The sequence below is a fragment of the Acipenser ruthenus genome, chromosome 48, assembly GCF_902713425.1.
Source record: "Acipenser ruthenus chromosome 48, fAciRut3.2 maternal haplotype, whole genome shotgun sequence".
Lineage (NCBI taxonomy): Eukaryota > Metazoa > Chordata > Actinopteri > Acipenseriformes > Acipenseridae > Acipenser > Acipenser ruthenus.
In genome coordinates this window covers 5,414,043-5,426,537 of record NC_081236.1, presented here as the reverse complement: position 1 = coordinate 5,426,537, position 12,495 = coordinate 5,414,043, and the positions used below count along the sequence as shown (strand labels likewise).

The window sequence follows — 12,495 nt, the reverse complement described above, 5'->3', positions numbered from 1 at the left end:
AAATATTATCCAAAAATAAAAACCTGGAGCCAAAACTTAAGAAACCACAGTTTTATAAACCTAGGTTTAATGATCTTCCAAAACTACTTTAGTTTAATTGTGAGAAATCTAGAACTGCTCTACTTTATTTTTAGAATTGCTACAGAATCCTGTTACTTAGTTCTGCAGTACAAACATTTATCCAGCAGAAAGAGGTTAAATACCCTTAACATCCACACACATTTTAAAAGAAAGTTACTCCAAAGGCAGAAATTAGACAGACCAGAGAGGTTCTTCATGCAGACATTTTATTCATCAGCATACAAAAGATGAAATCAGTATTGCTGTGCTGGCGAGCTGCTGGAAACTGTGCCGGCTGCTGTGCGCATTTCATCAGTGGGGGGCAGGAATGAGAAGCTCACTGCTGGACTTGGAGCAGAGTCTGGGATGATGCCACACGCACATGTAGTAGCCCAGAGACAGGGCTCCCAGGACAACCATCAGGAGCAAGGGAGCAGCCAGGACAGGCAGCCAGGCCAGAGCCTGCTGGGGTTCTGGAAGAGGAGAGCAGAAGGGATTAGGAACAGGAAGGGTTTCCAGTGCAGGCGTGGTCTTTACAGTGCCCAGGAGTAGCTTCAATAGGAGTCTGTTGCTTCAGGACCTGCAGGGAGGCACACTTGGGACCCTGTTGGTAGGGGTGGGCAAAGTCCCTGTGTTCCAATACTAGAAACATTTGAAGGTTTTGGCAGAACTGGTAAAACACATCTTCAATCCTTCAGCAGAAAGTGTACTGTAAAGTCAGGGCCATGTTTATACATGCAAGCCAGGTGTACACAGGATTGTAGACTGCAGAATCAACTCACCATCCAGTGATAGAGCAGGGATCCTCTGGTAGAATTCCTGGTTTCCAGCAGACAGCTCTTCAGGAAGTATCCTCAGGGGTCCCAGCACTGCAGTGTGTCTCAGTCCCTCTTCAGCTGCTCAGGAGAAAGGGGAGCCTGGTTAGAAACAGGACCTGCTGCTTTACAGCAATGCCTCATGCAGTACCAGTCACTACAGCAGGGGCAGGCTGAGGCTCGATGAAACAACCCAAGAGAAGCAAGACAGCTTTGTGGCCAACAGGCCATTGAGCAGAGTACCAGCAAGAGAACAAGCAGCCTCTCTAGCTGGGAGGGGGAGCAGGTCTTTGGTAACCAATACTGGAGGCACTGCACCCCTATTTGAACATCATTTGTTGGCTGCCATACAACTAGAGTCAGTCACCATTGCATAATAACCCAATTAAAGCCCACAGCTACCTGTGTATTTACAGCATATAGAAATAGCAGCATTTACCAGTGTCCCTCCTCTTCCTCTTATTGCAGTTGGAGGTACAGCAGCTGCACACAGAGCTCTGACCAGGGTTATCCAGGAGCTCCCAGCTGCAATAAAACAGGACATTGAAACCAAGAACAGTGCAATAGACTTCTACTGGATAGAGCAGCAGAATGAATCTCCAATGACAGACGCCCACTATATGAACATGTAGAAAGACAGGGGTGAACTACACATGCACAGAAAGTGCCACAACATAGATTTAGAATGGTTTAGGACTCTTTAGTACAAGTGGCTCCCCAGGGACTTGCACACACGCCTCGTTATCCCAGTTCCTGGCGACAGGGAAAGTGCATTTCAATTAAATTTTACACATAACTGTAAGGAGGCACAGAACTGACAATTATTAATTTCTTAGCAGACACCCTTCTCCAGAGCGACTTACAAGATATCACATTATTACATATAATTACCCATTTATACAGCAAGGCTTTTACTGGAGCAATCTAGGTAAAGTACCTTGCTCAAGGGGATTGAACCCATGACCCTCCGGTCAAGAGTCCAGAGCCCTAACCACTACTTCACACTGCTGCCCGTGTTGTTCAGATCAAATGAAAGACACTAGTCCTGGGTCCCTGTGGTGTTTGTTAACTGGACCTCACAGCCCTGAACTCCCCTGGAACAGAGAGCAGACTCAATAGCATCCAGTCCTTACCTCCTGGATCTCTGGTTGAATGAACAGGCTTTCTTGGTGGGGTTACGGAGCTGGGCAGGGTCCCAAGCCAGCAGCTGGCAATGGATATAGACCTAGGAAAAATAATGTATTTTAAAATAAGAAACTCAGATCATGAACATTGCTCTAGGACCTTGGAAGTGTACTTCCAAAAGCTTTACACACACTACAAGCACAGCATCAGATACTCACCAAGAAAAACAACCCAGGCATAAAATCATGGCAACTAGCTGCCCTGGGCCCTCCAATACAATCCATATTAACCCATCAGATACTCACATCTGCGTTCAGTTGTGTAAACTTGAAGGCCTGGACAACAAGACGGATCTCTGAAGTCTGGACTCTGGGCAGAAACCTGGAGCTAGCAGCCTGGCCATCTACAAAGCATCTGCAGGGAGAAACGAGAGCACCGAGTAGGATGAGGCTCTCACCAGGACTGGGGACCACTAGGGTCTGAGGCCAAGGTAATATTACAAGGTCAAGGGCACAAGCATACTACACCCCTTTTTCTGAGCTCCCCTTGTAAAAAGGTGGCACAGTTTGCAAAGCAGGACTGCTGTGCTCCCAAGTGCTAAACATTCAGATTTAAACTGTACATTTCCTATACAGCTTCCACTGAATATCTACCCGTGGTTGGCGATGAGCGGGTAGGTCTGGCTTGAAGGGCTCAGCTCTCTAGTGCTGGCAGCGACACACTCTTCCACGTAGACCATCAGCGGCATGTGGAATTGCTGCTTCACTGCGGCTGCGATGTTGATGGGGGACCCCAGGAAGAACAGACTGGAGGTGCGGGGGGCTGAGAATTCCTCTGAGACAAAGGAGGGGAGCATGAGAACAGTAATCCACCCAACTCCTCACTAGCCAGGACAGAGCAGCATTGACCAGCACCAGAGGAATTAGCTGAGCATGTTTTACTGGACTGGAGGAAATGATCCAATGAGCAGCACAGGCTGCTGCCCCTGCCAGGTTACTGTTGCACTGGATGCCTTTCTAAACTAATAGACCAAGGGTACATCGCAGGACAGCAAACTCACCATTCATAAACCCCATAGTAAACTCCAGCTTCCCAAACCCAGAAGCATCCCCAAGTGCAGGGTTATACACTGGAGGAGTCCAGCCAGCAAGTCTGGAGAAGACACAGGTAGAGAGCTTTGGTTAGAACAGCAACACATCAAAACAGTTTGTAAAATCAGCAGAGGAATGCCTTTATGAAACTGAACTAAACCTATGGGGAGCACCAACTCTATAGAGGTGAATAGCAATTGCAACAGCTCATTTAATGCACGAGAGGTCAAAGGGAGTAAAAGCCACTCATTAGGGAGGTCATTTTAAATCAGGTTTCTCCACATGCTGGTCATACTACAGCTCCCACTGGAACAAAAACCAAGTCAGCTTGCAGCTGCACCATTCACTGCTGCCAAGAGGGGGCAGCAAAGGGAAGGGTTCAAGACCTACAAGTAGAGAAGACAGCTCCACAGTACTCACTTGGTGTAGGTGCACACAATAGCCTGAGTGAATGGAGTCTGGTAGAAGCCACTCTGGGTGGGCTGGTACGTCAGCACATTCATGTAACTGATGATGCTGGAATTAACCTGGGCAAAGAAATGGATGAAAGACCACAGCAGTTTAAAAGCAAAATCCCATTTGTTCTCCACATTAAAAGCCAACAGTGTTTCCTATGGAGTGGAAGCTGCATACAGGCAGGCAACGTGGTCATTGCCAGGAGCATTATGGGTACAGCTGCAGTGGTCCATATATTTGTAATATTACCCCAACTGTAAATGAACGTAGTTTCTAGGTGAACTGTTCCAATATCAACAGTGAGCCCGTTACAGAACATAAAGCTGGGAAGCCAGAGGGATGAAAAGGAGAAACCATCTTCATGTGGAAAAAGAAATGAATGGGAGCCTGAACTGGAAATACTAGAGAAAGAATGAGCGGCCACTTACCATGCGCATAAACCTGCAGTCAAGCAGCCCAGATTGGAACTGCACAGTGTTGTAGCTGCCGGTGGACGGAGAGCAGCTTCCCAATAGAAAGCCTTTGGGGTCCAGGGGAAGAGCCTGCCCAATGTTCAGCAACACTCTCACACTGACAGAGTCCACACCACAGACTACAGTCCCAGCTACAGGGGAAAGATTGAAACATTTCACACCCCTTCACAAGGAACACAATTCAGTCAGTGTGAGGCTGGCAAATAAAACTATTCATATACAGACATGCTCAAATTTGTTGGTACCCCTCCACAAAAAATGAAGAATGCACAAATCTCTGAAATAACTTGCAAAAGTAATTGGCAACCACCATTGTTTATTCCATATTTAATAGAAATCAGACTTTGCTTTTGAATTTTTATTCAACATAATATTGTAAATAATAACACATGAAAATGCCATGGACAAAAATGGGACCGCTAACATAATATTTTGTTGCACAACCTTTAGAGGCAATCGCTGCAATCAAATGTTTTCTGTAGCTCTCAATGAGACTTCTGCACCTGTTAACAGGTAGTTTGGCCCACTCTTCCTGAGCAAACTGCTCCAGCTGTCTCAGGTTTGATGGGTGCCTTCTCCAGACTGCAAGTGTCAGCTCTTTTTATAGATGTTCGATAGGATTCAGATCAGGACTCATAGAAGGCCACTTCAGAATAGTCCAATGTTTTGTTCTTATCCATTCTTGGGTGCTTTTAGCTGTGTGTTTTGGTTCATTATCCTGTTGGAGGACCCATGACCTGCGACAGACAGAGCTTTCTGACACTGGGCAGTACGTTTCACTCCAGAATGCCTTGATAGTCTTGAGATTTCATTGTGCTCTGCACAGATTCAAGGCATCCTGTGCCAGGTGCAGCAAAGCAGCCCCAAAACATAACCGAGCCTAATCCATGTTTCACTGTAGGTATGGTGTTACTTTCTTTGAAAGCTTCATTTTTTTCATCTGTGAACAGAGCTGATGTGACTTGCCAAAAAGTTAAAGTTTTGACTCATCTGTCCAAAAGGACACACTCCCAGAAGGATTGTGGCTTGTCAATATGCATTAACAAATTCCAGTCTGGCTTTATGTTTCTTTCAAAAGTGGAATCCTCCTGGGTCTTCTTCCATGGAGCCCACTTTCACTCAAAAAGCGACTGACGGTGCGATCAGAAACTGACGTACCTTCACCTTGGAGTTCAGCTTGTATCTCTTTGGCAGTTATCCTTGGTTCTTTTTCCACCATTCGCACTATCCTTCTGTTCAATCTGGGGTCGATTTTCCTCTTGCGGCCGCGCCCAGGGAGGTTGGCTACAGTTCCATGGACCTTAAACTTCTTAATATTTGCAAATGTTGTCACAGGAACAAAAAGCTGCTTGGAGATGGTCTTGTAGCCTTTACCATGCTTGTCTATTATTTTCTTTCTGATCTCCTCAGACAACTCTCTCCTTTGCTTTCTCTGGTCCATGTTCAGTGTGGTGCACACAATGATACGAAACAGCACAGCGTCTGCTTTTCTCCATTTAAATAGGCTGAATGATTACAAGTTGAGACATATGTGATACTAATTAAAGAAACTAATTAATTTGAAATATCACTATAATCCAATTATTTATTATCTTTTCTAAGGGGTACCAACAAATGTGTCCAGCCCATTTTAGAATATCTTTGTAGAATAAGCAATAATTCATCTCTTCACAGCTTCTTTGCTTTATTCTATGACATACCAAAGGCATGCAAGTATACATGATAAAATAGCTTTTAATTTCATCACTTTTCAGGAGGAATGAATCATTATTTCAATGAGCTGTAAGGGTACCAACAAATCTGAGCACGTCTAATTTAATATATATATATATATATATATTATATATATATATATATATATATATATATACACACATACACACACACTTAATGTCAGAACTCAAATTAACATTGATATACTCCCTTTGCACATTAAGGATGTTCAGATGTCATCATATACTGCACTGGTACCTGTGCAGCACGTCACATGGTGCAACTGCAGCTAGATCATTGGAGAGAGTCTGAACTGCAGCACGGCCAGCAATTGAAAGCCAAGTAGCATCAACAACTTCAGCTATTGCACTATTTAAATACTTACACATCCTAAATGAAAGCAAGAAATCAAACCATTTTAACTATCCACAATATAGAGCAATCAAAAAAAGCCCAGAGTCTTTATTAAGAACATTCAACACAGAACTAACTATTGTAATTGAGTATTACAAACACAGGTAGAAACCCAAACTGTCCTTTCAGTACAAAACTAGATACAAGGTGTACAAACTTTAGAGCTACTTGTAAATAAGCAATGCATTAGATCTTGTGTATGGATACATACTTACTCATAGTAGGTCTACTTGTGCAGTTTAATACAACTCGTGACTAAACGCCTCGTGGTTTAGAGTGTTTTTATATAAATAGAAAACTCCCCCGTCACCAGCAGTTTATACACTGCGCAATGAACTGACCGGCAACATTGTACTGGGAGTGGAAAAGACAAACTATGCAGCAAAAATACCACTTCTAAAAAAACAATTACATAAACGCAGAAGCCATAATGATCACTTAACAAATGAACTGGCCAGCATGTGTTTATCTAGTACACAGAGACCGGGTCCCCCCCCTAACCTCACAATAGGTTCTTGATACTATACCGTCCTGTGGTGCTGCAAAGGGAATACAGCAAAGGACCAGCAAAACACTGCTCAGAAATAACTCCATCGTGAAAACAGGACGATACTATTCCACCGCCGCCCGAGAGCTTTTATAGAGATATTCACACTAATTCATTAACAAGAAATGACCACTAACACCTGTGACTGTCCTGCGCGTTGACGCTTCTAAATTCCACGTGTACTGCAGAGCTCAGCGCGCTCAATAGTGTGCATCAATTGTTGTGTTTTTAAATGCGCAGGATTTTTTTTTAATCTTGAATTATTCATAATGTATTGTTACAGTAATCGCATTAATAAACAATGATGAATGTAAATGCTCCTATGAGTATCTGTGGCTGTCAATACATTACATGTTCAGCGGATCCAGATATTTGTTGCCAGAACTGTTATACGATCACGTACACATTTAGAAATACTGAAACGAACTAGCAGCTCTCAATATAGGACATGTCTGTCATTGAATTGTCTTCGTTTCTTTTAGTATTTATAAATATACAACGACAGTATTGAGAGCTTTATTGTGATGGACACGTACACAGTTGAAAACTTGACTTATTTTTAGGAATACATTGTAAACATAGAGCGCGTTCGTTTCTCAGGAACGCGCGTGTGGAGTGCGGCAGTGCAGCGCACTCGCTGGGAGTGAGGCAGTGCGGCGCTCTCGCTGGAGTTAGCGGTCACCTCGCCTGGTCAGTTCAGTAATTTGAAAATGCTAATAAAAGCCTCTGGACGGGGCTCAGCGCGTATCATCCTGTTTACGTCATGGCTTCTTTCTGGAACGGTGTTGTAGTGGCGTTTTGCTGGGTGCCTCTTGCGGTACCAGAGGAAGGTATATTAATGGGTTGCATATGTACTGCATTCAAACACAGTCTTTATAGTGTACATCTGTTTAATACAATAGAGTGCTCCGTCTATGTTCCTGTATTGCATATCGTATTTGTATAGTATGGTTTATAATGGTGACTCGCAGTGTGTTGCTGGTTCTGTGCTGTAGTCCCTCTGTGGCTTCAGTTGTGCGGTTAGTTGGACGCTGTCTGTGTTCTAGATATATAGATGCTGGTCAATGTCTTCATCACTTCTTGGCAATGCTGACTCCTGCATTTTTTTAAAACATCATTGCATCTCAATCACAACGTGTTAATAGTAAAACGGACTTAATTAGTTTTTTTCTTCTCTGTTGAACAACTAACTTGGCCAAGCCTTCATTTTAGATTTACAAGCAGAAGGTACAAACGAGATTGCGACGTGTTAACAAGCTACTAATCTTAAAGCTACTGTATAATGAAACGAAGTATTTAATGCTGGGCACTTTATGACAATCTTTCTGCATGACTGTAATTACATTAATAAAGGAGTCGCTTCTGCTTTGAAATGAAAGTGAGAACTACAATTTAATGGTTGGGGGGGGGGGGGGGGGGGGGGTCTGTCTGTAAAACCCCCTAAATACATTTCTAGCCTCAATACCTGTAAAAAAAAACTATGGGGTTTAATTGATCTCAACATTGGTGGGTTTAAATCATTCAATTTGATTTCTTTCTTTCATTTGGGATGTGTAAGTATTTAAATAGTGCAATAGCTGAAGTTGTTGCTGCTACCTTGTTTGCAACTGTTGCCTGTGCTGCAGTTCAGACTTTCTCCAATGATCTTTCAATATCTGGCCGTGCTGCAGTTCAGACTCTCTCCAATGATCTTTCAATAACTGGCCGTGCTGCAGTTCAGACTCTCTCCAATCATCTAGCTGCAGTTGCACCATGTGATGTGCTGCACAGGTACCAGCACAGTATAAGATGATATCTGAACATCATGAATCCATGTGCAGAAGGAGGGTATATCAATGTTAATTTCAGGTCTGACATTAAGATCTCTCTATATATGAATAGTCCTGTTAATTTCTACTATAGCCAGCCTCACAATGACTGAATTGTGTTCCTTGTGAAGGGGTGTGAAATGTTTCACTCTCTCCCCTGTAGCTGGGACTGTAGTCTGTGGTGAGGACTCTGTCAGTGTGAGAGTGTTGCTGAACATTGGGCAGGCTCTTCCCCTGGACCCCAAAGGCTTTCTATTGGGAAGCTGCTCTCCGTCCACCGGCAGCTATAACACTGTGCAGTTCCAATCCAGGCTTCAACTATAACACTGTGCAGTTCCAATCCGGACTGCAGCTATAACACTGTGCAGTTCCAATCCGGGCTGCAGCTATAACACTGTGCAGTTCCAATCCGGGCTCCAGCTATAACACTGTGCAGTTCCAATCCGGGCTGCAGCTATAACACTGTGCAGTTCCAATCCAGGCTTCAGCTATAACACTGTGCAGTTCCAATTTGGGCTGCAGCTGTAACACTGTGCAGTTCCAATTTGGGCTGCAGCTATAACACTGTGCAGTTCCAATCCGGGCTGCAGCTATAACACTGTGCAGTTCCAATCCGGGCTGCAGCTATAACACTGTGCAGTTCCAATCCGGGCTGCAGCTATAACACTGAGCAGTTCCAATCCAAGCTGCAGCTATAACACTGTGCAGTTCCAATCCAGGCTTCAGCTATAACACTGTGCAGTTCCAATCCGAGCTGCAGCTATAACACTGTGCAGTTCCAATCTGGGCTGCTTGACTGCAGGTTTATGCGCATGATAAGTGGCATCTAAAGCAAGCCTCTCATTGTAAAGTGCGCACTGTCAGGATATTGTAAATGGTCACCCAGAAATTGCATTTCTTTATACGAAGGATAATTCTACAAATATATGCACCACTGCAGCTGTACCCATAATGCTCCTGGGAGAGTCCACTTTTGCATAACTGTTTGTACTTCTCTGGCTTGCAGCTCCCACTCCATAGGAAACACAACGTTGGCTTTAATGGGGAGAACAAATGGGTTTTTGCATTTATCCACTGCTGTGCCTAGGTTACTTCCAACATCACCAGTTACATGGATGTACTGTTGTGCCAGCCCACCCAGACTGGCTTCTACCAGACTCCATTCACGCAGGCTATTGTGTGCACCTACACCAAGTGAGAACTGTGGAGCTGTCTTCTCTGCTTGTGGGTCTTGAACCCTTCACTTTGCTGCTCCCTCTTGGCAGCAGTGACTGGTGCAGCTGCAAGCTGGCTTTGTTATTGTTCCAGTGGAAGCTGTAGTATGACCAGCATGTGGGGAAACCTGAATAAAATGACTTCCTGTTACTCCCTTTGACATCTCATACATTCTCAAGGAGCTGTTGCAATTGTTATTCACCTATATAGAGTTGGTGCTCCCAGATTTAGCTTAGTTGTATTATATAGCGCAATTTTTTACTAACTTTTACCAGTGACCTTCTAGAGGCTTTGTATTTTTAAGATGTTTCAGGTGCAGTCCAAGCAGACTGACTGGAGCATCATTAGTACAGTATACCACACTGTGCTCGGCTTTGTGTGGCAGCTGATACACAAAAAATGTGGTGGAATCCCGTTTATTCATTTTATATGTTAGCCTTTAGGCGTAAATCGGGGGATGCAGTAGAGGACTCTCTCTCGCTTTGCGCTGCTTTTTTCTGATCATTTTCTTTAGTCTTACCTTCCCTCCATGGTGTCCTGCCCGGGAAGCGTCCTCCGATCTCTTCCGGGTGGAAGCTGATCCCGGTTCAGCCTTATTTAGCATTTCCAGCCAACAACACAATGCAGCACTTGTCTCGTCAATTATTAGGGCATGGCCAGCGCTGCTCCACGTATGTTGTTGGCTGCCCATCCTGTCTATCTCTCTCTGTTTTCTACTTTAACCCAGTTTTTTTTGGAGACTCCCAAACTGCGTGCTTACCTGGTAACCCGCTTACCGTTCCAAAGCAAAAAAAACTGATCTTTATTTTCTCTTCTCATTTTTCGTTATAGTTTGTATGTAAAAAAGGGATCTTTATTTTCTTTTCGTTTTTTTGTTATAGTTTTTATGTAAAAAAAAATCTTTTGTTGTTTGTTTCGAGCTTAATAACTGGCTAACTGCCAGAAGGATCCAGCCAGATGGAAACTGCTTTCGGCTTCTTCTCGGGTGACAGTGACGAGCTTTCACCGGGTCAGCCCCAGCGCTAGGCTCGCTCTTCTCAGCACAGGCACCAGAACCAAGCTTTTCATTAGCAAGACCTAAGCTTTCAACTCCTCTACCCCCTAAGACGCTGTCCTACAGAAGCCGGATGCAGCTGAAGCTTCTTAAAACCCTTTTTGAAAATGGGATTCTACTACGCACTGGAGCGGATAGAGAAGAATTATTTAAAATATACTACAACACAATCTCCAACTCCTGTCTTTCCTGCTTCAAAAAAGAAATGTGTCTCACTCCCTCGACAACATTCAGCTACTGAAGTTCCTATCCCCCCTCAGCTGCTCGCCATTGATCTACCTTTCAATCAGGCTACAATCCCACTCCTCCCGATCAGGCAGCCTCACATATCAGCACTGGCCTTTTTTGCTTACCGGGATGTTTTATGCAATGTTTTTCCCACATCGAAGAGAAGAATTAGACCACTACATGGCCTATATCATTGAACTGTCTGTCCGCTATGGGGGTACCATGTTCTACAATTACCATAAAAGCTTTTCCACAAAAGCAGCAGTAATAATGGGAACCACCAACAAAGCCGTTAACTAGGCAAAACCTGACATCGACCTGTTCCACAGGATATTTAGGGGCCTTAGAGCGTATGCTTGCATTGTATGCGCTTCCACAAGCCACTCCACCCAGCGGCTGCAGTTAGCGCCTCCAACACTGCACGCTTTTCTCGGCCGTTTCCTTCTACAGCTAATCTCGCTCCTTCCTCTTCTCTTCAACCTATTCATGCTTCAGCCCCTTCCGATCCATCCACCTCTACAGACAAGCTTGGGTGGTCCATTCAATTTTCTGGTAACCGACAAATATGTAATAACTTCAATGAATCCTTTTGTAATAACATCAATTGGCGTTTTCTGCATACCTGCTCCTTCTGTGGAGATGCTCACGGCAAGTCTATCTGCCCTCTCAACCAGAAAAATGACATTCAGCTCTATCCGTGTCATCTCCTGTCAACATTCCAGCGCTGGCAGATGCCCTCAGTCTTCATGCCGACTGTTATTTGTCAAGTATCTCCTCAACGGTCTCGAACACGGTTTTTCTACTGGATTATCAAGTCTCACTTCTTCTATCACCTGCAGCAATCTTCGGTCTGCTACTTCGGACCCTCAAGCCGTTTCATCTCTAATTAAGGCAGAGCTGGAGAAAGGTTTCATGTCTGGCCCCTTCGCAGCTCCTCCTTTTCCAGTCTTCAGGATTAACCCGATTGGCATCGCTAATCAAAAGATTTCAGGGAAAAAACTTCCTATAATTGATCTTTCAGCTCCTCGAGGCATCCCCACTAGCAGCATCAACAAAGTCATCCCAGCGGACCTATTCTCGCTTCATTACATTACACTCTGTGATGCCATTAAATGTATCAAATCGGCAGGCCAAGGAGCTTGGCTTTCAAAAGCCGACATTACCGACGCATTCAAAGACATCCCAATCAACCCATCACTCCATCAGCTGTTCAGCATTTACTGGCAATGATATTTTTACTGCTGGATATTGCTAAACTCATATCAAGTTCCATTTCTTCTCTATCTCCTCGACGACTTCCTGCTCGTATCTCCTCCGTCTCATCCTTCTGCCCAGAGCATCAACTACCTCAGATTTCTCTTCACCACCCTTGGGGTCCCTCTCTCTTCAGAAAAGACCATTGGCCCCACCAGCTGCCTCAATTTCTTAGGCATTACACTCGATACCATCAAGTTCGAAGCACGCCTTCCTCCCTCAAAGCTCGATTGCATCCGCCA

General features: G+C 44.3%; 1 protein-coding gene across 1 annotated transcript; it reads right to left on the bottom strand.

Moving 5' to 3' along the window:
* Positions 1-270: 270 nt before the first annotated feature.
* LOC117967612 (zona pellucida sperm-binding protein 3-like) lies at positions 271-6,762 on the bottom strand. The gene is made up of 10 exons (XM_034914847.2): positions 6,675-6,762; positions 3,976-4,151; positions 3,512-3,618; positions 3,061-3,152; positions 2,654-2,834; positions 2,306-2,414; positions 2,009-2,100; positions 1,315-1,400; positions 843-956; positions 271-533 (listed from the first exon to the last, which is right to left on the bottom strand). Exons 1-10 carry the CDS (start codon positions 6,739-6,741, stop codon positions 373-375), a joined length of 1,185 nt encoding a protein of 394 aa, XP_034770738.2. The 5' UTR covers positions 6,742-6,762; the 3' UTR covers positions 271-372.
* Positions 6,763-12,495: the final 5,733 nt, after the last annotated feature.

Coding starts and splice junctions, on each gene's coding strand:
- LOC117967612 (XM_034914847.2), bottom strand. CDS start 6,741: ATGGAGTTATTTCTGAGCAGTGTTTTGCTGGTCCTTTGCTGTATTCCC. Junction 4,152..6,674: donor CTTTGCAGCACCACAGGACG/GTATAGTATCAA, acceptor TTTCCCCTGTAG/CTGGGACTGTAGTCTGTGGT. Junction 534..842: donor CCCTGCTCTATCACTGGATG/GTGAGTTGATTC, acceptor CTCCTCTTCCAG/AACCCCAGCAGGCTCTGGCC.